The 27,232-nt window shown below is 52.1% G+C and overlaps 1 protein-coding gene and 1 pseudogene across 1 annotated transcript; both read left to right on the top strand.

Moving 5' to 3' along the window:
- The first annotated feature begins 740 nt into the window (after window positions 1-740).
- On the top strand, window positions 741-8,268 carry LOC150016279 (proteasome subunit alpha type-2 pseudogene; annotated as a pseudogene).
- Window positions 8,269-16,589: 8,321 nt separating this feature from the next.
- Window positions 16,590-25,121, top strand: CCDC9B (coiled-coil domain containing 9B). Its single transcript, XM_090270406.1, has 11 exons — window positions 16,590-16,616; window positions 17,389-17,502; window positions 17,787-17,894; window positions 18,478-18,624; window positions 18,716-18,841; window positions 19,506-19,705; window positions 19,998-20,056; window positions 20,661-20,714; window positions 20,813-20,912; window positions 21,485-21,524; window positions 21,601-25,121. Exons 1-11 carry the CDS (start codon window positions 16,605-16,607, stop codon window positions 22,138-22,140), a joined length of 1,500 nt encoding a protein of 499 aa, XP_090126532.1. The 5' UTR covers window positions 16,590-16,604; the 3' UTR covers window positions 22,141-25,121.
- The last annotated feature ends 2,111 nt before the right edge of the window (window positions 25,122-27,232 follow it).

Genomic DNA, 27,232 nt, shown 5'->3' with positions numbered 1-27,232 from the left:
GGTCACACCCATGTGATAGTTAGTATAAACTGGAGAGAGAGAGGCAGTGTGCAGAGAGAGGGCCTCTTTTCCTAATGGGCTTTAGGGAAGGCTTTATGTTGATTGTAGTGCTTCAGCTGGCTTGGAAGCAATTCATTACTGACCTGGGAGTGGGGTGGTGGTGAACTGTATAAAGTTAAAAAAGCTGAAAACTTCAATGTATGTTCAGAGAATGGTGAGAAATACATCTGCACAGTGGGGATCCTTTAAAGGCTTGTGATCTATAGAGTAAGGCATGCATGATGCAACTTTGGAAAGCGCAGTAGGTCTGGGCATATATGATGGGGTAGAGGTGATGAGGTCACATTTTAGGTCCTTTGATGGGAAGAAGCAGAAGTGAAAAGGAAAGGAGGTGGCCTTATACAGCCATATGCTGTGGGGACCACTGAGTCAAGCTTCTGAGAATGCCTGGCTGGGTACCCCATTCTCACAACTAGGGAACTCAGAGGCCACTGGGTCCCTGGGTGTCAGGTTGGATGTGAAGGAAGATGGACTCTTTTTAATAGTAAAACATGGCCTTTAGGAGGGTGTTTATTTAAAAGGAAAAGATTCTGGTTCAGAATCCATGTCAGGTCAGCAGAGTAACCCACTTAAACTCCCATTGTGGTGTCCCCTGTTCCTTCTGTTTACTCTGTGATGTGTATCAGGGGTTGGGACACAGTGCCCTAGGAGTGGCTCTGCCCATGACAGTGCCCTGGGCCATGGCCATGCGGGTGCTCTCAGAGCCCTGGAGGATGGCTTCCCCCAGGGCAGTGCCCAGGGCCAGGGTCACGGTCATGCCCATCACCAAGGTGGTGCTCCTGTAGAAAGCCAAAGAACAATGTTAGTGCCAATCTCACCCCAAATTGACTTCCCCTCTTCTTCTCCCTTCCCTCTGTAAAGGACTCAAGATTCCTGGGCACTAGCAAGGGATCATGGTGGAGAGTTGGGAGGTAGAGGCAGCAGTGGCAGCTCTTAGCTTTCGCCTTTTGCCTTGATGAAGCCAGATCACTGCGCAGACAAAACAGGAGGAAGATTCTTTGGTCTCCATTCCTTGAGCTGAGATATGGTTCCCACTCTCTGGACCTCAGTTTATTTTATCTATAACGAAGAAGCAGAATTATCTCATCTCCTCCTTTCCATCACCCAGGAACCCTTGTAGAGTGACTAGAGGTTTTGCCATGCTAGGGACTGCAAACTGACTATACTTAGAAGTGAGGGTGGGGCCGGGGAAGTTACAGAAGAGCTCTTGTGGGCCCAAGGCAAGGAGGAGACAGGAGGCAGGGTCAGTGGATTTTTAGGAGCAGGGGAGGAGGAGGAAGGCAGCGGGAGACTGGGAAGAGACAGAAGGTAGGAGGTGTCTAGGCAAGGATGTGCATATGCACTATGTCGGTAGTACATGTATATATGTAATGGGTACAAGTGCGTATGCTAATTTACATACAAATAGATGTGTCTATATACATGTGCATGGGTGGGTGCATATACATGCCTGCTGTGTAAACAGATATATGCATTTGGGTGCATGTGCATGGTTGTATGTACAGGATAAAGAGAGTGTGTGTGTGAGCCAGGACCTGTCTTTCAATATGTGCCAGACTCAAGAAACCAGGAAGAATACAAAGTAAAATTAAAGCTTTACTGTTTCAGCCAGAAGAGGCCTGGAAAGAAGGTGGGTTAACCTTCTGTCTTGTCTGGAAACACCTTTGAGGCCCCAAGGCCAGAGGAGTTTCTTTGCCTTTTGCCACAGGCCCAGGGAAGAGGAGAGAGATACCACTTTTCCTGGGGTCCTGAGGGAGCAGGGGTAGGGCTATGCCCCTACTCTAGGGGTGGAATTACTTTTCAGTCTGCTTCTGTCTCCTAGGGCCTGGTAAAGTCTTGGGGGTTGGAGGTGGTCATGGGAGTGGGGGCGCAGGCTTCAGGACTAGGGGTTTTCCTGTCACCATGTTAGAGCAACCCCTGCCCCATCCAGGCTCACCGATGCCTGAAAATAGCCCCTTCCCCTGGCTGCCTCTCCTTCTATGACTTTTTATGGTGGGGCCAATTCCAGGCCTAGGAGCTGGGTTTGCTGATGGTAGCCAGTAGAGGGATTGAGGGAGCAGGGAAAGAGCTGGCAGCCTCCCTTCTCTGGCCTAGGCAGGTCACTGGGGCCCTGTAGTGTGTTTGGGGTTTGGGAGCAAGCCAGCCAGCCAGGAAGTCTGTGGGGGTGGCCAGGAAGGTAGGGAAGCATGGAACAGGTGGGGAAGCAGCAGGAGAGAGGATGGGCTGCTGGGGCAGGGAGAGGATGTGAGGAAAGGAGAGAGACAGATGGGAAAACAGAGAGCAGCTGAAGAGAAGGCTGCAGCAGGCAGGGGGTGGTTAAGTGCTGTGGGGCTGATGGCTGAGCCTGCTTCCTACTCTTCATTTGGGGAGGTCTAGGAAGGTGACTAGGGGTCTGGAGAACATGGCAGCAGGGAGGAAAAAGGGAAGATGACTGGGAAACTTTCCTACCTTCTGACCTGTGGGAGACAAAGGGGGAAAAAAAGAAGCAGCTTTTGTCCTTTGGTTCTGCAGAGAGAAGCCTGTCCTCTTCCTGGTGCTGATTTTGTGCCCACCCCCCACCTCCAAGAAGACTCCTGACTTGCCTGGACATCATTCCTTCCTTCCTTCACACAACAACAGATATGTGCATATTGAAAGTTAATGCGAAGTTCAGCTGTGAATTCCGTGTTGCTCAGGAGCTGGCTGAGTCCTCCTGGGTGGGGTCGAGCCAGTTAGGAAGTGTTGGTTATTGTCCCCACCCTGTCAGCTGTCTGCCCCCCAAATCTCAGCCAAGCTCTATGACACTAAGGAAGGCACTCTGCAGTGGCAAACCCTGATTCTTCTGCTTCCACTTCCAGAAAGATCCCACCCAGCCTTCCCAACTACCCTTCCCCTCCAATCCCACTTTTCTCAGCCCAACCTCTGCTAATACCCTCAGCTGTTTGTTGGCTACTGCTTATGATCTTCTGTTCCCCTCTCTTAGCCTTTGCTCATATCTCCTGCCACTTGAAAATCTCTCTTGTTCAATTCTGTGTTGCCTTCCTGCAGGATGTCTGTTTAGATTGGGTCATTCTGCCTGCCTCACCTGCCCAGCTGCAGATCCAATGGGGTCATTCTTCAGTAACCAATCTGAGTGGTCCTGGGTGTTCTGAAGTGCTCTGTTTGTGGGAATTGCCTACTCAGTGACACTTAATATTTCTTGAGGGCCAGGATGGTCTTTTGTTTCTTTTGAGGGAAGCCAATTGCACAGCTGCTGAGAGCTGAGGTCTGGGCTCCCGACCTAGCTATACTTCCATAGCCTCACCCTGAGCATAACCCATAATTTCCCTGGGCCTCATGCATACAAAGGGAGAAGCACCTGTCTGCTTTACTCCTGAGGATGTTTTTTAAACTGTAAAGAGATTATTTTCATTTTGGAACCCTACCACCCCCTTCACACAAACACACATTCTTCGTATGCAGTAGATATAGGTGACTGAGTGCCCTGCCTTTACCGTTTTCCTTCCGTTTCTCTTCCTTCTTCCACCCCACAGCCTCCCAGCCACAGTAGTTACCTGGTTCTATCTTTATCGGGCAAGTACAGAGTGATGAAAGGAACATCTGTGGTTCGACAAATAAGTTTTAGTTTACTGTAATCTGAATCTCAGCTTTTCCACCCTGGCTGGTGTGGCTCAGTGGATTGAGCACTGGCCTGTGAACTGAAAGTTCACTGATTCGATTCCCAGTGAGGGCGCATGCCTGGGTTGCAGGCCAGGTCCCCAGTTGGGGATGTGCGAGAGGCAACCAATCAATGTTTCTCTCACACATTGATGTTACTCTCCTTCTCTTTCTCCCTTCGCCTCTCTCTAAAAATAAATAAAAATAAAAATCTTTGAATCAATCTCAACCTTTCCTTATACCCTCCCGGGGATATATGCACACAGTCCATTCAAGGACTACAAGGGATAAAACTGCTCCCTCTGGTTTAGCTTGTACCCAGAATGGAGCTGGGCACTGAGTAGGTACCAGGCATGGGTGGTGAACAGATAAAGGGTTCACTGTCATGGTGGGTAGACAGAGACATGAAAGCATCATGTACTAACCCCTGAACCCCATACTCTCACATCTGACCCTCAGACTCACAATCATGTATTACTTCAATTTCACTTGGGTTAATATCAATTATTTTAATTATTCATGTTGTAGGCCTATCGTATGCCAGGTCATGGTACCCAGTTCCTATAGATTCTTGTCCCTGTACAGACATCTGGCATAAAGGTGAGAGAGGGTGGCTTGGTGAGATCAGTTCACCCAGAGCAGGGAAGAGCAGGATGGTTAGTGGGTAGGGGTCTATGGAACACCCAGGGACCCAAAGACCTTCGTAGGTGAATAGAAAGCCTTCCAGGGTCCAAGCTCCTTGTTCCTGTCTCCTCCCACAGGATTGGAAGTTGGCAGAGGCCTAGGAGCAGAGCCAAGTTGTCATTTGCCAACAAGTGTGTTCTCATTGGATGGTGCTGCTCTCATTGGAGGTACTCTGGTGCCAAGGTTGGCCTCATCTTGCTTGGGCCTGGCATGTAGGACACAACGGACAACTCCAGAATCGAGCAAGTGCATACACAGTACATTCATTTTTTTCTGACCCACAAATCAGAATACATTATGGAACATAAAGACCAAATACTTGACATCAGAACTCTCTGGTACTCATATAGTTGCTGAACATAGAAACACAAATGTTCACACACACACACACACATACACACACATTACAATAGTCCAGCCCCTTGCAAGACAGGCTCCTTGTACCTCTTGAGACATCTGCTATTGTTGGCTTCTACTTATACTACAGATGTTCAGTTGAAATCAGCCTCCAAGCTATGCCCATTGTCCTTCCCGCCCCTGTCCTTTCCTTTAATGAGTGATAAGTGTGGGAGAGATCCATGGGCTGGGCTTGGGAGAAGGAGCAGTAAAGAAAACCTTAGGGCCAGTCAAAATATGGCTTGGAAGAGAAAAGATAGGCTTTGGAAAAACACAAACAATCCGACTGAAAATTGGGCAGAGGATATGAACAGACATTTCCCCAAAGAAGACATATAGATGGCCAACACGTACATGAAAAAATGGTCAACATCACTAATCATCAAGGAAATTCAAACAAAAACCATGAGATACCACCTCATGCCTGTTAGAATGGCTATCATCAAAAGACAAGAGATACTCATTGGTGAGAATGTGGAGAAAAGGGAAACCTGTGCACTGTTGGTGGAATGTAAATTGGTGCAGCCACTGTGGAAAACAGTATGGATATAGGTGCCTCAAAAAAATTAAAAATAGAACTACCATATGATCCAGCAATTTTACTTCTGGATATTCAGCCAAATAAAATGAAAACATAACCAGAAAAGATATGCATCTGTATGTTCACCATAGCATTATTCACAATAGCCAAGACATGGAAGCAAACTAAGTGTCCACTGATAGATAAATGGATAAAGAAAATGTGATTACACACACACACACACACACACAGAGGAATATCATTCAGCCATAAAATAGAAGGAAATCTTGCCATTTGCAACAACATGGATGGGCCTTAAGGACATTATGCTAAGTGAAATAAGTTATACAGAGGAAGACAAATCTCACCTACATGTGAAATCTAAAAAATACCCAAATACAAAAACAAACAAACAAAAACCTCTCCGCTCATAAACACAGAGAACAAATTGGTGGTTATCAGAAGTGGTAGTGAGGGACAGGGGTGTAGGGTGTGGATGAAATGGGTGAGGGGGACCAGAAGGTACAAGCTGTTGTACACCTTAAACTAATATGTTATACATCAATTAAACCCCCCAAAAAGAAGGCCTTGGATTGTCTCTCCCCAGTTCAGGCCAAGATGTTTGAAGAACAGGAGTTGGTGGCTCTGAAAAGGAACTAGTCATTCAATCCCTTCGATCCTCAGCAAAACTCCTCTGCCTGACATGGCAGGGGCTAAATTCAATTATAACTCAAGTAGAAAGCAGAGGTTCAGGGGCTTGGCTCAGAATGGGACCAGGGCAGGTGAACAGACACAGGGCACACAGACCCACACTGTATTCATGAGCGACATAGACCAACACACACAGATGCCCAACACCTGCACAAAGAGACACAGGGGCATAGGTACCAATTCCGTATTCAGGCACTCAGACTCAGAGAGACCATGGCCATACAGACCCACCACACATTCTCACAGAGAGCCCCTCTGTCCCCTGCCCACAGCCAGCAGAGCCAGAGCCTCACCTGAGAGTGCAGAGCAGGGGCAGGAGGAAGTCGGAGGCTCTCCGTCCTCAGGTGTATTGACACAGGGCAGTAATTTTCAAATGGTGTGCTGCAGAAGGCACGCTGCTGTGCCACAAGAATTCTTTAAAAACATGTAATACTTGACTATTTATTCATGGACACTGACCTCTTTTCTCTTAGACTGTCAAATAAAAACGTGACAACAGCCAGCACAACAATAGCCATTCTGTGTGAATGAATCAAGATTATACCTATTTTTTTGTCAGATTGGCAAAACATATTTTTTGGTGTGACACAGAATTTTAGTAATTAGTTTATGCATGCCATGAGATGAAAAAGGTTGAAAACCACTGGTATAGGGTGGGGAGGAGCTGCGATGGTTCAGGTGCACTGGAAGGATCAAGGGCAGAGGGTGTGGGGAAACGGCAGGGAGGGGAGGGCAGGCTAATCTTTATCTGGGCAAAGAGCATCTGAAAGTAGGTGAGTGTGTGTGTGTGTGTGTGTGTGTGTGTGTAGCAGGTGGAGAAAGTACCATTACCTGATTGGTCTGGTAAGATGATGCATAGAACCCAGGCAGGGGTCCAAACGCTGTCAAGGCTGTTCAGCACCCAGTTGGCTCTCAATATTTGTGGAACTACTATTGAATGCCAAGCCATGAGCTTCACATGCTTTAGTTAACCCACTGACTCCTACAAAAGAGGTAGCATTTTCATCTGTTTCCTTGGGTGGAGAAGGAAATAATGACTCTGGTGGAGGAAACTGGTAGAATCTTTGCCCTGGGCACCAAGCCTCAGTCCTGAGTTCTCAAATATGCTGCCCCAACCCAGGGAGCCATATTGTGAGTGGAAATCAAACACGTCAGAAAAGGGAACTTTCAAGATAGAATTTAGACAAGAGGGAAGGGAGCCTGGGGTTTTGAAGTTTAGGCTGCCAGCTTGCTCTGCACTCTGCAAGCCCCTGTGCTCTGGCCTCCACAAAGCCCTTTGACCTCTGTGGTGGGCCACAACCCTTTGCTCTGTGTGTTCTGGCCACACTGCCCACCCTTGAGCTCACAATGCGGGGCAAACTGAGGCCAGCTAAGACTCCTGTCCTCAGCTAGGCAAAGGGTTTGGTTGGCCTCTGTTTCAATCAAGGAGAACCAGAACCATGTGAAGTTGAAAGCATGCAAAAGAAAGCAGAGGAGTTAAAACAGTTGCTGTTCCAGGTTTTCCTGTAAAGAGCCTGGATGAACTATCTGTATCTGAATGGCATTAAACTCATTTAAAAAAAGTAACATGCCTAGTCTCTGGGTGAAGATGGCAGAGCTCTTCGTTGACTACGTTCAGCCCATCTGGTAAACTTGTCCAAATTGAATATGTTTTGGCTGCTGTAACTAGAGGAGCCCCTTCAGTAGGAATTAAAGCTGCAAATGGTGTGTATTAGCAAGTGAGAAGAAACAGAAATCCATTCTGTATGAGTGAAGTGTACACAAAGTGGAGCCAATTACCAAGCATATAGGCATAGGCCCAGATGACAGAGTGCTTGTGCACAGAGCTCGAAATTAGCTCAGCAGCACTATCTTGTTTACCAAGAACCCATTCCCACAGCTCACCTGGTACAGAGTGTAGCTTTTGGGATGCAAGGATATACCCAGTCAGGTATATTATAGTTATTGGAGTTACTTTACTAATTTATGGTTGGAATGAGGGACGACCGCATTTCATTTATTTCTGTCAGATACATCAGAGCTTACTTTGCCTGGAAAGCCATAGCGATGGGAAAGAACAATGTGAATGGGAAAACTTTCCTTGAGAAAAGATATAATATCTAGACCCCAAAGATGCCATTCATACAGCAATATTAACCCTAAAGGAAAGCTTTTAAGGGCAAGTGACAGAAGGTAACATAGAAGTTGGAATCTGTAAGGAAGCTGGACTTAGGAGGCTTACTCCAACTGAAGTTAAGGATTACTTGGCTGCCATTGCATAATAATGAAGTGACTGAAAAATCCAAAATTTCAGATAGTCTCTATACTTAAACATCTTTAAAGTGTATTGTGTTTTGCAAACTTTTTGCTCACTTATTTCTGCGTGATTTAATGGATCAATATTTTTAAAATGACATTTATAAGTCATAATAAACTGTTAAATCCAATAAAGTGAAATGAAATAAAATAAGTAGTGACATACTGGTTGCCAGATGGGTACTAGACTCATTGAGGTGTTCAATTTGTAAAGGACAAATGTCTAATCATTATGTTATATACCTGAAACAAATATTGTATGTCAATTGGAATTGAAAAATAATTTAATAAAAAAAGGAAAAAGTAACATAGCTTAGAAAAATGAAAACAGGTCCTCACAAAGATTTATACTTGAATGTTTAGAGTAGCTTTGTTGGGAAAAACTGAAAATTGGGAGCTGTTAAAATGTCCACCAATAGGTGAATGAATAAACAAGTTGTGGCGTATACATTTGATGGAGTACTACTCAACAATAAAAAGAACTTTGCTATATGCTAAAACATGATTGAACCTCAAAATAACCGCTGAGTCAAAGAAGCAATACATAACACACACTGTATAATACTGTGTAGAAAATGCTAGAATTTTGGAAAATTCTGGGAAACGTGAACTATTGTAATTACAATGACAGCAGATCAATATAGACACTGTGGTGGGAATGGGGAGGGGATGGAAGGAGATGTTAGAAAGAGACACCAGAACACTTTTGGGTCTGATGGATATTTTCATTATCTTGATTGTGGTGATGGTTTCATGGATTATACATATGGCAAAACTTACCAAACAGCACATTGTGCAGTTTATGGAATGTCAATTTGGTCTCAATTAGAGCTGTAAAAACAAATAACATACCCACTCAGAAAATGATTTGAAAAAAGGAGAGAAGAAAAAAGAGTGATTCTCCATTATATCCATGGTGTGCAGAAGAGTATTTCAGTGTGTCAGGTTCTGTTATAGTACCAATGATCTCATATCAGCTCTTGGAGATAGGTGGTATCTTCCCCTCTCTTGTAGATTAAAAAAAATCCAGGATTCAGAGAAGCTGGGAAACTTGCCTGAGGCCCCCAGCCAGGGTACAGCTAGTCCCTATCACAAGTGTCTGGGTCCAGCCCGGGCCCTTTCTCCACCTTACCATGGTCTCTCCTTCCAGGAATGCTCTTCTGAAAAATTTCAGCCTGCTTTGGTAACATTGTGGGCAAAGGACTTTTGTCAATGACCAGGTGGGGAGTTATTACTGTATCACCCACACATTTGCTGTGAGCCTTGGGGGAACCAGGGCATGAAGGGCAGAGGTCCACAGGGAAGTTTACAAAGGTGTGGTACCCGCAGTGCTCCTGCCCCTTAGCCCACAGTGCCTGAATAGCAGGACCTGCATCCATCCATGCCAGCCCTCCACACTCCTCTCTTCCAGGAATCCTCCTTTTCCCCTTCAGGGACCCTGATGACATGACCTCCCTGCCCCACCCCAGCCCAGCTATGGCAGGAAGCCAAAGGAGGAGGCCTGTGCCCTCATGGACCCTCAGAGGGGACTGAGGGGCTGCAGGGCTGAGGACTGCTATGAAGGCTCACTGCTCTGGTCACAAGGTTCAGGGCCTCAGTTCTCACCCTCTCTGGAGTCAGGGTCTGAGCCTGGGGCCTCGGTCACCTCAGAAGGGTGGTGAGAGTGACAGAGGCGGTAGACCTGTCTTGATGTGGTGGACAGGGAAGCTAGGATAGCCTGAGCAGCCAGGGTGGAGTGGGAGGCCCAAGGTAGGTGAGGATGCCCACAGCAAGGTGAGCATGTTGAAGTCAATTTACAGCAGATTTGGGGGTTCTGGATTCTTTCCTACCAAGCCCTAAGATGTTGTGGGCAAGCAGAGCCTCAGCCACATGTGTGCCCCCTCTTCCCTTTGGCACTGTGCCTTACAGGTGGTATGCACTCACTAAGAGAGGTGGCACCTGCCAGAAAGGCACCAAGTGGAAGAGAAGGAGCCCTGGGAGCAAGGAAGTCATTGCTGGGGCGGGAGGCTGGGCTCTGGGACAGAAGAGGCTGAAGGGCATATCCTGCAGTGGTATAGGCTATGGGTAGGAGTCTGGGGAGAGTGCACACTGACAGTGAAGGCCAGAAGGCAGGATGTCCCTCTCTGTGCCCTCCAATCTCTCTCAGCAGAGCCAGCAAGGCCCCTTGCTCCTGGGCTGCTCTGTTGGGTGGGGAGGGAGGCAGGACAGCCAGTCTCCTTTACACAGTTGGGGTGGACAGGTTTCTCACTGCAGGAGAGCAAAGGTGGCCAGCCCTGGGCATGCACTGGAGAGTGTGCTGTAGGGCCGGGGGGTGGGCCTGAGTGGCTCAGGGAAGGTGCCATGGGGAGGCCTCCACCCCTCCACCCAGACTCCTGGGCAGATCACTGACCCTGATTGCCAAAGAGAAGCTAATAGCACCTGTCCTGGCTAATTAACAAATTTCAGAGCTCGATGAGATCAAATGGCATCACACATGTAAGGGTTTGGCAATGTCAGATGTGCGTGCAAGGTGTTACGCATTACTATTATCAGGATTAACGTTGAGGACTTGATTTCCTGACCTCCCCATTCCATCTTTTGCTCACACAGGGATCTTCCTGTTGGACATGGCTCCACCTCTGGCCTCTGGCATCACTCAGAATATCTCACTGACAGTCTCCTGAGAAGTTCCCTCGCTGTCCCAGGCTCTCGTGACACCCTTCTTGCCCCTAAATCGACCAATTGTCCAGGTTTGTCTAGAACTGAGGGGTTTCTGGATGCAGGATTTTCAGTGTTAAAATGGCGTCAGTTCCAGGCAAACCAGGACAATCAGTCACCCCACTGCCCTCCCCACCTCCAGGCTGCTTCCTCTTCCCTGTGGTGAAGATAGTGTCCCAGGCATTTCAGCGCTTTCTCTCTCTCTCCCTCTCACCCTAGTTGCCCTTTCCTGCCTTGAAGCCTCTAGTCCAGGGCACGCCACCCAGAGATGGACCATGCCACCCATAGCCATTCCAAAGATGCTTCCCTCTTCTCAGTGGGGCCAACCAGCCCTCACCAATCCCCAACCTCCTGTTGGGCTTCTATCCTCTCTACCCCTTAAAACCGTGCCAGACCTTTTCCCTATCTCGGGAAGATACAACCCCACCCACACCTCACCCCCTTGAGAGGCCTCTGGGATGAGTTTCAATGAGGAAGAGAACCTGTTTGTCCCACCCAAAGGAAGGAGCAGCCTGGGCACACACAGGGAAGCCCACTCTGCTCCCCACATCCATGACGGTCCTTGATGCTATCTTGGCCCTTCTCCTCTCCACTGTGCCCACCTTCAGCCATGCTAATACTCTGGGGCCTCCTGCTCACTCTTCCCTAGAGCCCCACTGCTCTGCCTGGCCCAGACCCCTCCCTCCAGGCTCTGGACACAGCTTTCTATAATACTTGTGTGCCTCCCTCAACCCCCACCCCGCTACCCCCTGCTGTCTTACCTGGTTGACCCATTCTGGCTTCAGCTTCCTAAACCACTGCACAGCCCCTTCAGACTCTGCTGTAAAACCTCCACTGAGCCCCTCTTGGACCACTCCACCCACTCAATCTGCCTTTCAGTGTCCTTCTGGTCTGCTCTACACCATCCTAACCTACCATTCTCTTGCTGGTAAGAGCCACAGCCACTTCCCTTGCTGCACTGACAGGATGCCCTCTTGCTACCATCCCCTTGCTCAGTCTTGCTCACCCCCTTAAAGCTCCTCTCCTGGAAAACTCCTCCTCCTCCATTAGCCTGGTATCAGCAAATGCCTCTGGGGTGGAGCTTGCGTGTTCACTTCCTTGTTCCCTCATAGCTTCAGCCAGGTCAAGCACATAGTAGGTACTGCTACTGCCATGGGCAAGCCGTGACGGAGGCAGCACTTGGCCTCTGGGGTGGGCAGCTCTGGGAAGAACAGTCTGAGTCACTTCTGCAGCCAGCAGGGAGAAGAAAGTCTCCTACAAGGGAGACCCCATGCGCTCTGTGCCACACAAGGGTTCACCTCCCTCTGCTGGGCCTGAGGCTGGAAAGTGCTAGAGGTCCCAGCCCTGGGTGAGCCCTGGAGAGCAGAATGGAACGGTAGGTCCCCAGACCAGTTTTTCTTCTTCCTGATGCCTCAAAAGGCTTTGGCCCTGCCCTGCTCTAGCATGTGTGTTCTTGGGAGAGGCGGGCCTCAGACTTTGTCTCCGGGACCTCGAGCCTGCCCAGGGACAGTCCCTCTGGCCCAATCTCATGCACTCTGAGCCTTCTCCACCCAGGGCCAGGCCTGGCCTGACCTGAAAGGCCTACACATACTCTTGTCAGTGGGAGTTTGCACAGCAGTTTCTTGAGCCAAGAAGAGCCATGGAGAGGGGGAGGGGAATGGAGGGAGTGGGTTTGTAGGAAAGGAACACTGTACTTTAAACCACCTTCTTGCCCCTCCCATTCAGAGAGGTGCTGCCTAGTAGCTGGACTCTCATGCAATCCAGCTTTGCCCACCCTCTTCCTCAATACTTGTCCACCCACACAGACCTGGCAAGTGGCACCATTAACCTCGAAGGGTTCAGCCCCAATCAAAACTAATGGTTCCCAGGCATTGGGATGTGAGCCTGAAACTGAGCCTGGTGGGATTCCGAGGCAGATGAAGCACAGGGACTACTTCCAGGGGCACCAGTGCTGACTGGAGAGAGATGGCAGCCAGAGCCTGGATTTCAGAGGGGACAGGGCATGGAGGAGGCAGGCAGGCAGGGTGGACTCCCTGGAAGGGGTGTGGCAGAAGCATGGCCTTGCAGGATTTGCTGGGCAGGGAACAACAGAAGGAAGGCATAGAGAGAATGCTGAGGGAGTGCCTTCAGATCTCCTCTGCCAGGTCACAAATGGTTTCCATACTCTAGTGCCTAGAGGTCTTCTATGTGTTCAGTCCCCTGCAGGCTGGTGGGAGGCCGCCTTTGGGGTGCCTCAAAGGATGCTGTGGTGGCAGCATCCGGAGGCAAGAAGAAAACTATTTTTGAGCTTTACTCTGGGTCACAGGTTGTTCTAGATGCATACAGGTGTTACCAGATTATTCCATTTCATCTGCCAATGACTCAATGAAGCAGGTACACCTCATTTTACAGATAACGAACAGAGACATAAGGGACTTAATTAAATCCACACAGCCAGTTAAGGGGTGAAGTTAATTTGGAATCCATGATTCCACTCTGCCTCATTTTATGACAAAGGCAAGGGCTGGAGTGCTTATATTTAATGACCAGACAGCCTCAGGGGCAGCCATTCTGGAAACAGTGAACAGGGTCTGAGTAGTGCAGGCTCCATGGGAGGGGCCTTTGTCAGTCTATGCTCCCGGCTCAGCGTGTGGTCCGGGGGTTCTTTCCTCCCCTACATGCTTCCCTCTTCTTTTCTTTCTCAATGAGAATTTCCAGACGCTGTCATCATGTCCTCAGGGTTCACTCGCTCTAGGTGTGTACCATGGGCCCATAATACCTTCCAAAGGGAAGAGATGTGTCCTGGACCCGTGACGTATGGGGCAGCGGGTTGGGTTGTGGGGGAAGAGTGCTGGGCAGGGAGGCAAGTGCCCTACTGGCTTCTAATAGCACCTGTGCATCCTAGACAGATGGGGCTACCTTTCTGGGCCTCCTCATCAATAAAATAAACCTGAAACTGCGTAGTTTCTCCAGCCTGGTGGAGTTGAGAGGTCGGGATTATGGAGACTTGAGGAGGAGGAACTGGGGAACACGAGAGAGGGGAAGACCCCTCCCACCTCCCAAACCGGGCTTCTGTAACTCTGCTGCCCCTAGTGGTGGCATGGAGTAACAGAGACAGGGTCTCATGGCGAGCGACATGCTGGTCATCTCCCCTCCTTCCCCAGCCACGGCTGCGTGTGCACTGGGTGAAAGAAAGGCAGTCACGGCCTCTACATAAGACACCCACAACTGTGCCCAGGTTTGCATGGGTTATTCATTCATGCATTCATTCTGCAAGTGCTGGGAGGGCCTATAGTTTGCAAGGGGATCTAGGGGCCCTTGGCACACCATTTCTGCACTCAGAGAGCCTCTGTCCAGTGCGAGAGCAGACTAGAAAATATCAGACTCTGGAGAAAATAGGAGAACGTGGGGGTCGCTCCAAGGTGTGACACTGTAACGCTTGGGAAGCACATGGCCAGAAGCTGTGGGGCCCTGTCTGACTGTTGGTTTGCTCTGGGCACATGGGCCTCCAGCCTGATGGGCTTAGAGGTCTTTGCCACTAGGTCAATGGAGTCTCTCTCTGCAGGCCCTTCCAGAAGAGCTGGGTCACCATCTCCCCACGGGATTGCTGTGTCTCCTATTCCTCTGGCTAGGAACAGGACCGAGGGGACAGCTGACCTTGCCTCACTCCTGCAGCCTCTTCTGTCCATACCCCTCCTCCTCATGTCTGGGAGCCTGGGTTCCAAACATGATGGAGAACATCAGGTGTCAGCTGCATCTCCTCCCCCAGGCTGATGCTCTGTGGGCCTCCCGCCTCCAACAACATGGTGTGGGCAGGTGATGGGAAGCTTGACTGCCACCCTGCCAGAGCCCTGCCCCTGGACTTCAGGGGCTCTGCGGCCTGTGGGGGCAGAGTATGGAGAAGGTGGGAGACAGAGCGAGTATGTGTGAGAGGGAGGCCCAGGACGAGAAGCCTGGGTGAGTCATATTGCTGGGGAAGTAGATGAGTCTGACTCAGTGGGAACATCCGGCAGGAAAGGAAGAGCAAGAGCCGTGGCATTTCCAAGCAGGATGGGAACTGGGGCTGTGGAGATGAGGTGTGGGGTCAGGGGTGCTGTGTGAAGGCCTGGCCAGGAAAGAGGCTAAATGGGATGAGGAGGGGAGAGTGGACAGGAAGGGGTGGTTCAAGAGGAACAGAGGTCGGGTCTGTGGCAGGTCTGGGGAAGACAGAGGACAGTGCGGCTTTCTGCTCTGGAGACAGAAGGGGACAAGCCATGGCCTGGGATTAGAGAAACTGAGGCCTGGTCAGTCAGGGACGTAGGGAATGCAGGGACCTCTGATGCCCTCAGGGCCCAGTGGTCAGGGCCCAGTAACTACTGACACAGACCCCAAGTGCTCCTGATACAGACACTGCCCTTCCTCCCAGCACCCCATGCCCCAGGTCCCAGAGGCTCTCAGGGTAGGGCTGCCAGACAAACTGCTCCCCTGGGCAGAGGGACCAGCCTTAGCTGTACAGGGAAAGTTTAGGGAGAGGTTTTCCCAAGAAAGTCTGCTTCCTTTCTCTGGGTCAGAGGGGCTGAAAGGGCCAGCCCTAGAGAGCGAAGCCAGAAAGGGCCCAGAGTTAGAAGCCTGGGGAGGGGAGGTTGGTGGCCAGCTGTGAGCTGGGGTGGCAAGGGTCCTTCACCCCATACCAAAGAGAGATAAGAACAAGCCCTGGCTGCTGTGGCTCAGTGGATTGAGTGTTGGCCTGCCAACCAAGTGTTGCTGGTTTGATTCCCGGTCAGGGCACATGACTAGATTGCACGCCAGGTTCCCAGTTTGGGGGCACGTGAGAGACAACCACACATTATGTTTCTCTCCCTCTCTTTCTCCTTTCCCCTCTCTCTAAAAACAAATAAGTAAAACAAGATAAAATAATGAAAATATTTTTTAAAAAAGAGAGAGACAAGAAGAGCTGAGCCTCCCAGGAGTGGCTGTACTTTAAAATATAGGAAAGACAATGTTCAACCTAAAGGAATGAATGACTAATGGTGTTATTTTAGGTATGAGGTAGTACTTGGTAGCGTAGGGGAGGTGAGCTTCTTGATCCCTTCAAATTATTTTCACTAGAGCTGGTGAGGAGAATGAGGAGAGGCTTGTTTGAGGAGGGGACCCTCAGACCAGGGAGCCTGAAGGGCTGGGTCCGGTAGGCCTATCTCTTCTAATGGGAAGGGCGAAGGCCTACGGTGGCTGCCATCTGTCTGCAGGCAGGCCCAGGCTGGGGCCTTGCTGGGGCACAGGGCCTCGGGGAAAGCAGAGCCTGGGAGAGCCAGGTCCCCTGTGTAGGCTCAACCTGCCAGGGATAGGTCCCTGCTGGTTTGTCTGGGGACGCTGGGGCAGGGCAGGGAGAGGTACTGGGCAGGGCCAGCTGGCTGCTGGTGCCCTGGTCCTCACCCTCTGAGAGTGGATGGGTGGGGGCAGTGGCCGAGGCGTTTCTGGCTGGGAGCCCAGAGGAGTCTTTTGTAATCACAACATGATCTCGTGTGCTGAGCAGCGAAGCCGCCGGCAGGGAGAGGCCGGCAGAGGCCTGGCTCCGGTGGCTGCTGTGTCCCTCCTGCTTTAGCTCCCCCAGGGCTGCTCTGGAATTTTCTTCGTGCCTGCTGTTGCCATGCACTCAGCTGTGAGTGGCACCTCACCCTTGGAGGGCTTCTTGGGGCTGGGAGAGGGTTGGGACACCAGGAAGCCATACTCTGGGGGCAGCTGGGGACAGCTGGGCCTGAGAGGAAGAGGGCTGTGCCTAGGCAGGTGGGAGTGGGGCTGGGGAGGGGGGCAGGGGTGTTGGTGACAAAGGAGACCCCACAGGCAGAGAGGGCGGGACCTGGGCCTCCCTGGATCTGGCTCACTCCTGTGCCCACTGCCAGCAGCTCACGGCCTGGAGAGGCTGGGCCCCAGGAATGACTCTTTCCTACAGACTGGGCACAGGGCTGAGGAGTGGGGTCCAGGGCCTGGGAGTTCAGGACGGATCAGGGGCCTCTCTTTTTACATTGGTTTGGGGCCTGGGAGCCAAACAGCTCCCTCCTCGACCTCCTGAATCCCCTGGCAACTTCCCAGTCACGGCAGGTTCCGCTGCCAGAGCCATTTATAACTCCCATTCCAAGCTGTGCTTAGCACTGGAGCTCCCTGGAGAGCCGGGGGAGGGGCAGCCCACTGCTGGGAGCTGTGGGCCTGGGTATGAGGCCCTGACCCGAGCCCGAGAATGCAGAGTGATGGGCAAACAGGCCTAGTGGGGTGAGGACTTGGGACTTTCTAGGTGCCATCTCCTCTTGTGACCCTAGCTCTGGGTCTGGGGTCTGTTCTTTGGGTGGTAAGAGTCTGGTTGGATGGGAAAGTTGGGGCACTAGTAAGGGGGATGACCCCAGCAGTCAGGAGCTTGGGCCCTCTGCCCTCTTCAGGGGCCTGGTGGGGCCGAGTCCCTGATGAGCAGGCAGCAAGAGAAGGATGCAGAGCTGGACCGGAGGATAATTGCCCTTCGCAAGAAGAACCAGGCCTTACTACGCAGGTACCAGGTGAGTGGGCTGTGCCAGGGGCTGGGAGGATTGACTGGGTTGGCACTCCCCATCGGACCCCATTACCCTTGTGTGGTGGTCTCTGCCTGCAGGCTTCGCCTGAGGACAGGGTTAGGGTGGATGTGGTCCAGCCCAGAGGCACTGTGAGGGTCTTGGGGATTCTGTGATGTGGTGCCTCTGCCTCCTGGTGTCCCACTGGTGTCTCTCTGTGTAGGCCTGTCGGCGTCTGTGTCTCTGTGCTTCTGGGGGGCCATGGCCTGTGCTCATCCCGGGCCCTCCCACAGGAGATCCAGGAAGATCGTCGGCAGGCGGAGCAGGGGGGCATGGCTGTGACCACGCCGGAGCTCCTCCAACCGGATGGCCTCACCGTCACCATCAGCCAGGTTCCTGGTGTACGCTCCGCCTGGGAGATAGGGCGGGTGGCAAGGAGGTGGAGGCCCTACCCATGTCAGGGGCAGACAACTTCCTCTGCTCCTCTGCTTCTCCCATTTACTGTTCTGGGGTACTCTCCAGCTTCCAATCTCACACAGCCCAGGCTGCTGCTGTCCCCCATCCCCAAAGGGCCACAGTTGAAAGGCCAACAAATGGAAGCCTCTTCATACACTTTTCCAGCCCCACAGCCCTGTACATATGCCTCAAAGCACAGGCTACTCCTAAACCCCAAACCCAGGGGTCAGAGATATGGGGCTGAATACTAGCAGCAGTGTATGATGGACAAAGCCCCATTGTCCGAGTGCTCTGGATTTCCCAAATCGGAGATGATGGGTCACTATGGCATCTTGGGCCCCAGGGTGTCCCTAGGCCTGGATAACCTAATGCCACTGGCATGTGAACGCCCTGTGGAGTCAGCTTCTCTGTGGGCATTCCAGGGAGGGCCGGGCTGGAACTGGCCTGGGGAACCACCAAAGGACCCAGCCCCCAGCTCCTGCTCTGCGCTGCCCACGTGGCCTGAGGACAGAGCATCTCATTCTGCAGGAGAAGCGGGTGGTCAGCAGGAACTGGGCAAGGAGCACCCTTGGACCTGGAGCAGTCAATGAGATGCTTGAGGATGGGGACCACCATGATCCTTTCTACTTAGGCGAGCGGGTGGAGCTGGCCGTGACCATGGAAAACAAAGCCGAGGTGAGCAGGGTGGGTGCGGGAAGCCCAGGGACCAGGTGTGCAGCCTCTTTTTCCCAAGTTCTGCCACGCTGCCCATACTCACCTCCCCCAGGCCAAGCGGATCGTAAGTGAGAAGCCCGCCAGAGCAAGGAACCAGGGACCAGAAGGGTCACCTAGAGAGGGCTTGGGCCGGAGCTCCTCCATGCAGATGGCTGTCAGTTTAGATTCTGCACGGAAGGTATACATATCTTCTAGAGGGGCTGGGGACATGAATGTGGTGGTACCCATTGAGGGGAGGCCAAGAAGATGAGTCGCATATGTCCCCCAGCAGTGGGGACATGCCCAGGAAGCCTCAGCAAAAATTCCCACCCCTTCTTCCTCTCTTGGGCAGCCCCCATGTTGGGTGGGCCTTGCAGTGAGAGACAGGGTAAGCCAGAGGTGTGATACAACTCCTTACCTGATCTGGACCTCTGGTGACAAGTGAGTGGGGGCTTTGGTTGGGGCCAGGAGGGTACAGAGGACTGGCCAGGTGCCAGGTTCGACCTCTAGGTGGCAGCAGCCCATAATGCTGCCTCTCGCTCACAGCTGCTGGGTGCCTCTCCACTGTGGGTCAGCCACACACCCCTGCAGCAACCCTCTGGATAGGTGCAATTATTACCCCATTTTACAGATGAGGAAATGATATGCAGAGAGGTTAAGTAACCTGCCCAAAAGACACAGCTAGCAAGTGGATGGAAACCGTGCCTATGGCAAACAGCACATTAGAGATGGAACACATCGAATTTTTAGATGGGGACAGCAAAACCCTGAGAGAGGAGGGGTTAGTAGACTCTGGATTTCCATTCCAAGCCCAGGGCTCTTTCTGCTTCTACCCTGTGGTGCTGAGTGTCTTCTCCTGGCAGGGTGCTCGGGAGCCCCGAAGTCCAGGCCTGGTCCCCGGCTCAGCTCCCCACCGGCCAGTGTGGGGACCCCTGGAGGGGGGCTGGGACTATGCCCAGTGGAAACAGGAGCGGGAGCAGATCGACCTGGCCCGCCTCGCCCGGCACAGAGATGCACAGGGTGACTGGCGCCGCCCATGGGACCTGGACAAGGCCAAGTCCACGTGGGTGGCAGGGCTGGGAGGCTTATTGGGCCGACACGCTGTGGGGCTTGGGGTAGGGCTAACTGTGGGTGCTTCTTGGAGGGCTGGTAGGACCCTCCCCAGGGTGGTGAGGGTCTGCCTGGGCCTTCGGGTCAGGGCTCTGTGTGGACACTGGGTCCCCGACCTTTCTTGGGCCATCTCCCTGCTGCCCTCGGTTCTGGGGCTGAGGTTGGGGAAGGTGGAGTCGGTGTGGGTCTTGCTGCAGCCTCTGTCCTTCCTGCACCAGCAGCCTGACTTCCCTCTGTCTCCGCAGGCTGCAGGGCTCCAGCAAGCCTTGGGAAGAGGGCGCGGGCAGGGCAGGCAGCACCAAAGGTGAGCTGACACCCCACCTCAGCCCCTTCCCCTCCTTGGCTTTTTACCCCTTACCCCCCTCTTCCTCCCTTTTCTCCATCTCTTGGTTTACCACACATTTTCAGAGCTGGAAGGAAGCCTGGAAGAACATCTTCCTTCCTCTCCCTTGCTATCAGAAAAGGGCACCATGACCTCCCTGTCCACCCTCCAAAACCACAGCTTCTGCCCCGAGTTCTGACCCCAGAACGTCTGGGGAGAAGGCTCATGGGGAAGTCTGTGTTGGGGTCCTGCTGTCCTGCTGAGTTGTTGGCTCCTCATGGGTGAAAGCCCTAGTTTCCCTGCTCCTGGCCTGTTGTAGGAACAGAGCTCTGAGAATTACTGGTCCTCTTACTTTATACATGGAGAGGCTGGCCAGTCACTTAGCCAGGAGTGGCAAAGTGAGCACAGGGACCCCATTATTCTGATCTCCAGACTAGGGCTCTATTTGGGGGCCATAAAACCCACAACTGGACCAAGAGAAGGACTGACAGCTTCCTGGCCCTGGAGGAACTGGTGTTCCTGCTCCAAACTGGTGTTCGGGTTCTTTGTCACCCCACCCTTCCCCCATTTCCTTTGCCTCACTTAGGTCCCAGGAGCCACTGGAAGCTACAGCCCCCACCATTGCCCCCTGATGGCAAAGGTGAGTTGGGAAAGGAGAAGCAGGGTCCCATTAGCTGGTGAAGGAGCTGGGCTCCCAAGGTCCTCTTTTCTCCTTGATTTGTGGACCATTTCTTGCAGGTGGCACTACTCCGGGTGGGCGATCTAGCAGATCCTTGGTGGCACCAGCCATACACAGCAAAGCTCGAGGGACAGAGAGGCTGACTGGCAGAGCCCGAAGGTAACGGGTGGCAGAGGGCAAAATCAGGGAAGCATCTGGGCTTCCTGATTTCCTGGCTTTCCTTTGCCCCTGGGAACTGAGAACCGGCACTGGTCCTCGTGCCTGCTCCAGCCCTCCCTGGGGCCTCTGCCTCCTGGTTGACTGCTGACTGCTGCCTGGTGGCAGGTTAATGAGATGCAGGGAGAGGCCATCTGCAAAGGCAGCAGCGGCAGCAGCAAGAGCCCGGTGCCCAGGGAGGCTGGTGGTAATTACAGCAGTTACCTTCCCCCGGGAAGTCAGGTGCCTTTCCCAGGCAGCGCAGGCAGAGACACGCCTGGAGTCTCCACAGAACTCAAGGTGCTGCAGGCTTGGCATAAATAGCAGCTGGAGACCTGGGATGGGGCAAAGAGGGCAGCATGCAGAGGATGTGGCTGAATTTGGGGAGCAAGGAGGGCTGGGGGGGAAGCATCCAGGAGCCTCGTTCTAGCTCTGATGCTCCTGAACACTGGGGCACACAGGCCACTGACTACAGTGCTGCAGATGTGAAGTGGGGTACATAAAAGTGGGGCCTGCCATGTGCTGTGTTTCTACAGGTGGGAGACGAAGGAAGATAAGGAGGTGGAGAACCAGGAGGTGGGTATCTGAACACAGAGTGGGGCGGGCTAGGGACATGAGTCCTGGATTTGCCAGCCCCAATCTCTTGTTTCAGAGAAGTCAAAGCACCAGCCAGACTCTGAATGAGAAGGAGCATGCACAGACACAGAGCAGGATGGAGCAGGACAGACCCCCGAGTGCTCCGGCAACCAGCCCGGCTCCAGCATCCCCAGAGGGGCCCAAAGGGGAGTCAGGAGCTTCAACAGCCAGTTCGGTCCCTGGCTCTCCACAAAACCCTGACTTGGTTCCCCTAGACCTCTCTCTAGGAGGCACCAGTAGCCCTGGGCCTGGAAAGAGTATGGGTGTGCTCAGTCCAAGGTCTGGGGCGCCGGAGAGTCCTGTGTCCCAGTCGGAAGGTTCGGAGCAGCCCCTGGGGTGGAATGATCCCCAGGCTGAGCAGAAAGTCCAGACTTGCCCTGAGTCACAAAGAGGAACAGGGCCCTTAGAACCCAGAAAAGACAGGTCTGGCAAGGCTGGGGCCCAGCAGGGCCTGGCACCACGAAACAGGCCCCCCAGAGGAACTGGCCAAAGAGCGAGGGGCAGAGGAGGTGTGAGGAGCAGGATAGGGGGCCCTGGCCCCACAGGGACATGCTGAGCAAAGCTCCTGGGGGCAGGGGGACCAGGCTGGGGAGAGGAGGGGAGAGGAACACAGTCAAGAGCCTTCTCTGTGATGGGCTTCTAGTAGCTGGTGGCTTGTGGTAGTCTGGCTGAACGGTTTGGCAAATTCTCTAGCCCAGTGACATTGTGAGGGCAAGGAGTTGCCCTTCCCGGCACCTCATGTGCACACACCTCTGTGCGCATGTGTGTTTTCAGCTGCAGGTACAGCCCCTGGTGTAGTCCCATGCCACACCTGGTCTCTGAGCCTGGTAAGCCGTGTCTTGCTTTCATCTACTTCTGCCTAGTCCACAAGCTCCCCGCCACAGCAAGAAAGCAACGCTGAGAAGCACTTAGCACCTGGCTTGTGTGGCCTCCCTCTCCAGCTGCCAACTGCCAGCTCCTCAGGAGCAGGCAGCCTTAGCAGCTAGCACGACCAGTCCAGGCCTGGCCTTTCCCTCACCTCTGCCTTGTTCCCAGGTGACTCACAACCCCAGATTCAGGATGGCCAAATCAAGGGAATCTCACCAATGAGCCAGAAGCCTTCTGCCTTTCTGGAGGAGGAGGCTGAAGCCCAGAGAAAGAAAGGGACGCCACAGTTAGCAGGGGCTCAGCTGGGGGTAGAAGAGCAGAGCTAAGGTCTCCCCTGGAAAGACCTCCTCTCTGAAATGGGGTGAGGCTGGGCAGGGAGGAGAGAGCTTCCTCTCCCCACAGTAGATAGAAAAGCTTACCATCAGGGACCCCCTTCCCCATTACCAGGTCAGACACTGAGTGCACCCTAAATGGGGGTCAGGGAGCAGTCCTGCAGCCCAGGGTCATTTCCTGCATCGCCTACTTCCTCTCCCCTCCACCTCATTCATCCGTGGTCAGGCAAAAGCAAGGACTCAGACAGGATCTCAGAGATGAGAAATAGTGCCTCTAGTTAAGTAGGGCATCAGGACTTGTCTTTCCTGCTTAAGTCTCCGTTCCTGCCCCTCCTCTGAAGCCCGCCGTCTGGTGAGTTAGCCTGACTTTGCACAGGCTGTGGCTTCCTCTCAATTCATCAAACATTTCCTGAGCACCCACTACCAGCAATGCAGCCAGTGGGCGATGGTGACTTTGCCAGCAAGAGGGAGGGAAGAAACTCAGTCATTGGGCAGATCCAGGCTGCACAAACAGAAGCCATTCTTGGCTGTAGTTGCCTGACAGGGGACAGGGGATGGGGATGCTGGTAGAAGCCCAGAGGGAGTCATCCAACCTTTGCTAGCAAAGGCGGGTGCCCCTCCCTTTGCCCCCAAGCCCTTGCCTAGATCTCCCCACGTGGCCCCTTCTGTTCTCCTCTTCTCTGGTCCTGCCCTGGTTGCTCCTGTCTGCTGAGGGTGCCTCCCTAGGTTCTCTAGGGAGTGTCCAGATCGTCCCCAGGATTTCTCCACTGACAAAGTGAGGCCTTAGCCATGGAGTCGCGCCTCGGCTTCCTCACTGGCTCTTGTTTCACCCTCCCCAGCTATTCAGGAAGTGTGAGGAGGGCATCAGATTGTTTAAAGCAGTGTTTCTCACATGTTAAGGTGCAGAGTAATCCAGATTGTAATTCAGGAGGTCTGGGGTGGGCCTGAGAACGTGCATTTCTACTGCTTCCCCAGATGATGCTTATGCTGCTGATTCCTGGACCACACTTGAAGCAGTAAGGGTTTGAACTAGCATATGTGGAAGGCTGGGGCAAAGACAGACTAGACTCTCACGGCTTGTTGCTGGCTATGAAGAGGATGGGGAAGTGCTGCCCCCACGGGTGGGACCTGCTTGGCTTCAGAGCTGGGTGGGAAACTGAGGCAGCTGGAAAGATGCTTGAGAGGCCAGTGAGTGGTGGTGCCCACTTCCTGTATTAGAGAGTGAGAAAGCATGGTGGGCATGGGACAAGGTGAAAGGGGGTGGAAGAGGTTGGCGTGGGGTTGATCCAAGGGGTTTTGGTAAGGCTTGGGGACATTCCTATGCATGCGGGAGGAAGACCCCAGTGGAAGGAACAGGCAAGAATAAAAGAGTTCCAGTTCAAGTTTTCCTCTTGCCTTCCAGTCACACAAATATGGCTTTAGAGCATGGCTCTGGTCCTGGAACCCATGACTCCCAGAGGATGGAGCTGGGGTACAGCAGGTTCAGGCAGAGCCCGTGAATGCAGGTGTTTACTAAAATAATTGTGATCAAGAACTCGAATTCTAAAATTCACAAACTGTTACCAACCCCCAGTGCTTCCAACTGTACAGATGTGCCAAGGCACGTCTGACTATAGCATGGGGCTCTAGTGTTTTGACAGAGCTCTGGTTCAGCCCTCACAGCAGGACATCAGCAAGAGAGGAAGCTGGGCAGAAGGGCTACGGAGAGACAGGGCTTTTCTCCCTGAGGGGAACATTCAGAAGGATGTTAGGAGAAAGGATGTCACAGGAGTCACTAGGGGCTGGAGAGAATAAAACTGGTACAGGACATCTTCACTGGAGGAAGATTACAGGGCAAGGCAAGTATCACTGAGCTTTAATTTTTAAAAGGGGAGCCCTTCTGCAGAATAAAGGGAGCCAGCAGCTATGGAGGCCACCCTTCCTGCTCCTGAATGGAACCAGATATGGAACAGGAAGGAAACATAGGGAGACACCCCTCTATAAACCTGGGGATCATGGAAGGCTGTTTTTCTCTTTCTGGATCCTTAAGACCTGGCTGGGAGCCTTCCTTTTGGAACCCCTTCTCCTCTCCAACCAACAAACAAGATTGCTCTTAAAGGTGGGAAGTTCTTCATGAGACGTGGCTATTAGGAACCCAGGCACAGAGCTGGAGGAGCTGAGAAGGGAGGGCACAGAAGCTAGTAGAAAGCCAGCAGGGAGATGACAGCTTTACCTAAGGCCTCAAAACAAGGAGCAGAAGAGACAGAAGGCATCCGTGCCCTGGGCCCACACCCCTTCACAGAGGGGAACAGCAAACTACATGGCAAGGGAGGAACGTTTTTTGAGAACAGGTAGTATAGCCAAGTGGCACAAACATGGGTCTTAGAATCCGACAGACTGAATCTGAATCCTGTTTGCCATATACTAGCTGGATGACCTTGGTCACTTGAACCTCAAAAAGCCTCAGCTTTCTCATCTGCAACATGGGGCTAGTAATACCTACCTTGAAGGGTTGTTCAGAAAATGAACGATAAGAGTATGAGAAATATGCCTGGCACACAGTTGGCACTCTATTAACAGCAACCTAAAGGCACTTAGTAAATATTTGTTGAATAAATGAAGTAGCTATTTGGTGTGACCTCTTGTCTCCTTTGTTTCCTGTCTCTTCCTTTACCTTCTCTTCTAGTCTCATTTTCACTGGGGTCAGTACACCCTCAGGGAAACAAGGGATGGTTTATAAAGTTCACCAGCATTCCAGGACAGTGAGCTGCTTTCGTCCGGGGGAGTCTAGCTGAATCAAAGCCTCAGGAATGACCCTTCGCTGACAGGGAGGATGGGTTCTTTGTCCCCGGATGTCCTAAGCATTTCCGCCTAACTTTACACATTGGCTCCCACAGCTCAGTGTTCCTCTTTCCCTCTGTTCACATCAGTAGGAATCTCATGAACTTCCACCAGTTTTTACTTCTATAACATTGGTTGGGCGTCATTCTGCAAAGCAAAGGGTCGCTGGTTTGATTCCCAGTCAGGGCACATGCCTGGGTTGCGGGTTTGGTCCCTGGTCGGGGTGGGTAAGAGAGGCAAACCAACCGATGTTTCTCACATCGATGTTTCTCTCCCTCAAGTCTTTCTCCCTCCCTTCCCCTGTCTGTAAAAACAAATAAATAAAATCTTTAAAAAATTTTTTTTCCAGAAACAAACTCCCTGGTGGTGTTTGCTCATGCCTCCTAGTGTTAGGTTTCATCACCCAAAGGAGTAGCATAACTATATTTTCTTATGGTCAAGAAATGGATAACTGGGGATCCCTGGAAGCAGGGGCTCCCCAGCTACATAACAAGGCACATGTTGGGAAGGTTTGACCACTAGTCAACTCTAGTCCCAACCCTGGCTGTAGGGATAGGAGTAACAGGTAAAGAGAGTACCAAGCCCCGTTTAAGAACAAAGGAAACAGCAAAAATAACCCTATCTTCCTATTTCGGGCACTAATCAGAGGAGGTCAAGGGACTAGGAGAAACTAAAGACACCAACCACTTCACTTTTGCCTCTTGAGTCATTCATCAGTGTCCACAGATCTCAGCAAGCATCTCTCTGAGCAAGGGTTATCGGGGCTGACAAGGAAGGGCTGACACTGGGTGACGACAGCCTCACTGAGGGAAAGAATTCAAGGCTGGAAAAGGCAATGAGAGGAGCCAGCATTAAGGCCCAGACTGAGGCTGCTTTTCCTCAACAAGTCTGCTGGCCCACATCACAGCCTCTCATTAAGCATCCACTTGACGCCAGCGAAGTGAAATTGCACAGACCTGGCACCAGAAGGAACAAATGTGGCACCCACTGCTCCTTTTAAGGACTGGCTAGAGAAGCAGCAGGCCCCAGGAAAGGAGGAAAGGCAAACACATCAATACCTTTATTGGAAGGGGAGGGAGGATTCTTTCAGGCCTGCCTCCTGCTTAACAAGCTCTTTAGGGCAAGTTCTCCTGCAACTGTCAAAAATAACCAACAATGTAGGCTTTCCCCCCTTTTCTCACGAACTCCGGCAACACAGGTTTCCTTTTCCCCTAGCAGGGCAGCTAGCTTTGACCAAGGAAGAACATCAAAAGTCCCATCTGATAATCATCTGTCAAAACAGAAATACCCTAACACTTAATTTACAGGTTCAGAGGGAAAGGTTGGGTCAGTGGTTCTCAAATGTTAGTGTGCATCCCCTAGGAGGCTAGTTAAAACACAATGCTGGGCTCCATCCCCTGAATTTCTCATTGAGATGGGGCCCAAGTCATGCCATTCCTACCAAGTTCCCAGTGGTGCTGGTGCTGACAGTCACAGCACTGGTGTGATGCTTGCTACCTGCCCCTTCCCTTTTCTTTCCATGAATCAGTTTTTCCCAACGGGACAGACATTCCCTTGAAAATGGTACCTCATGTGTGTACACTGTACTTTTATTCCCAAGATCTCCAAGCCCCGTCACATCTATTACCT

The sequence above is a fragment of the Furipterus horrens genome, unplaced genomic scaffold (assembly GCF_987537825.1).
Source record: "Furipterus horrens unplaced genomic scaffold, mFurHor1.1.pri manual_scaffold_3, whole genome shotgun sequence".
Taxonomy (NCBI): domain Eukaryota; kingdom Metazoa; phylum Chordata; class Mammalia; order Chiroptera; family Furipteridae; genus Furipterus; species Furipterus horrens.
The sequence above is the reverse complement of the archived record's forward strand: the minus strand, read 5'-3'. Positions and strand labels throughout refer to the sequence as shown.

Coding starts and splice junctions, on each gene's coding strand:
- CCDC9B (XM_090270406.1), top strand. Junction 20,057..20,660: donor CAGGGCAGGCAGCACCAAAG/GTGAGCTGACAC, acceptor TGCCTCACTTAG/GTCCCAGGAGCCACTGGAAG. Junction 20,913..21,484: donor CTGACTGGCAGAGCCCGAAG/GTAACGGGTGGC, acceptor GTGTTTCTACAG/GTGGGAGACGAAGGAAGATA.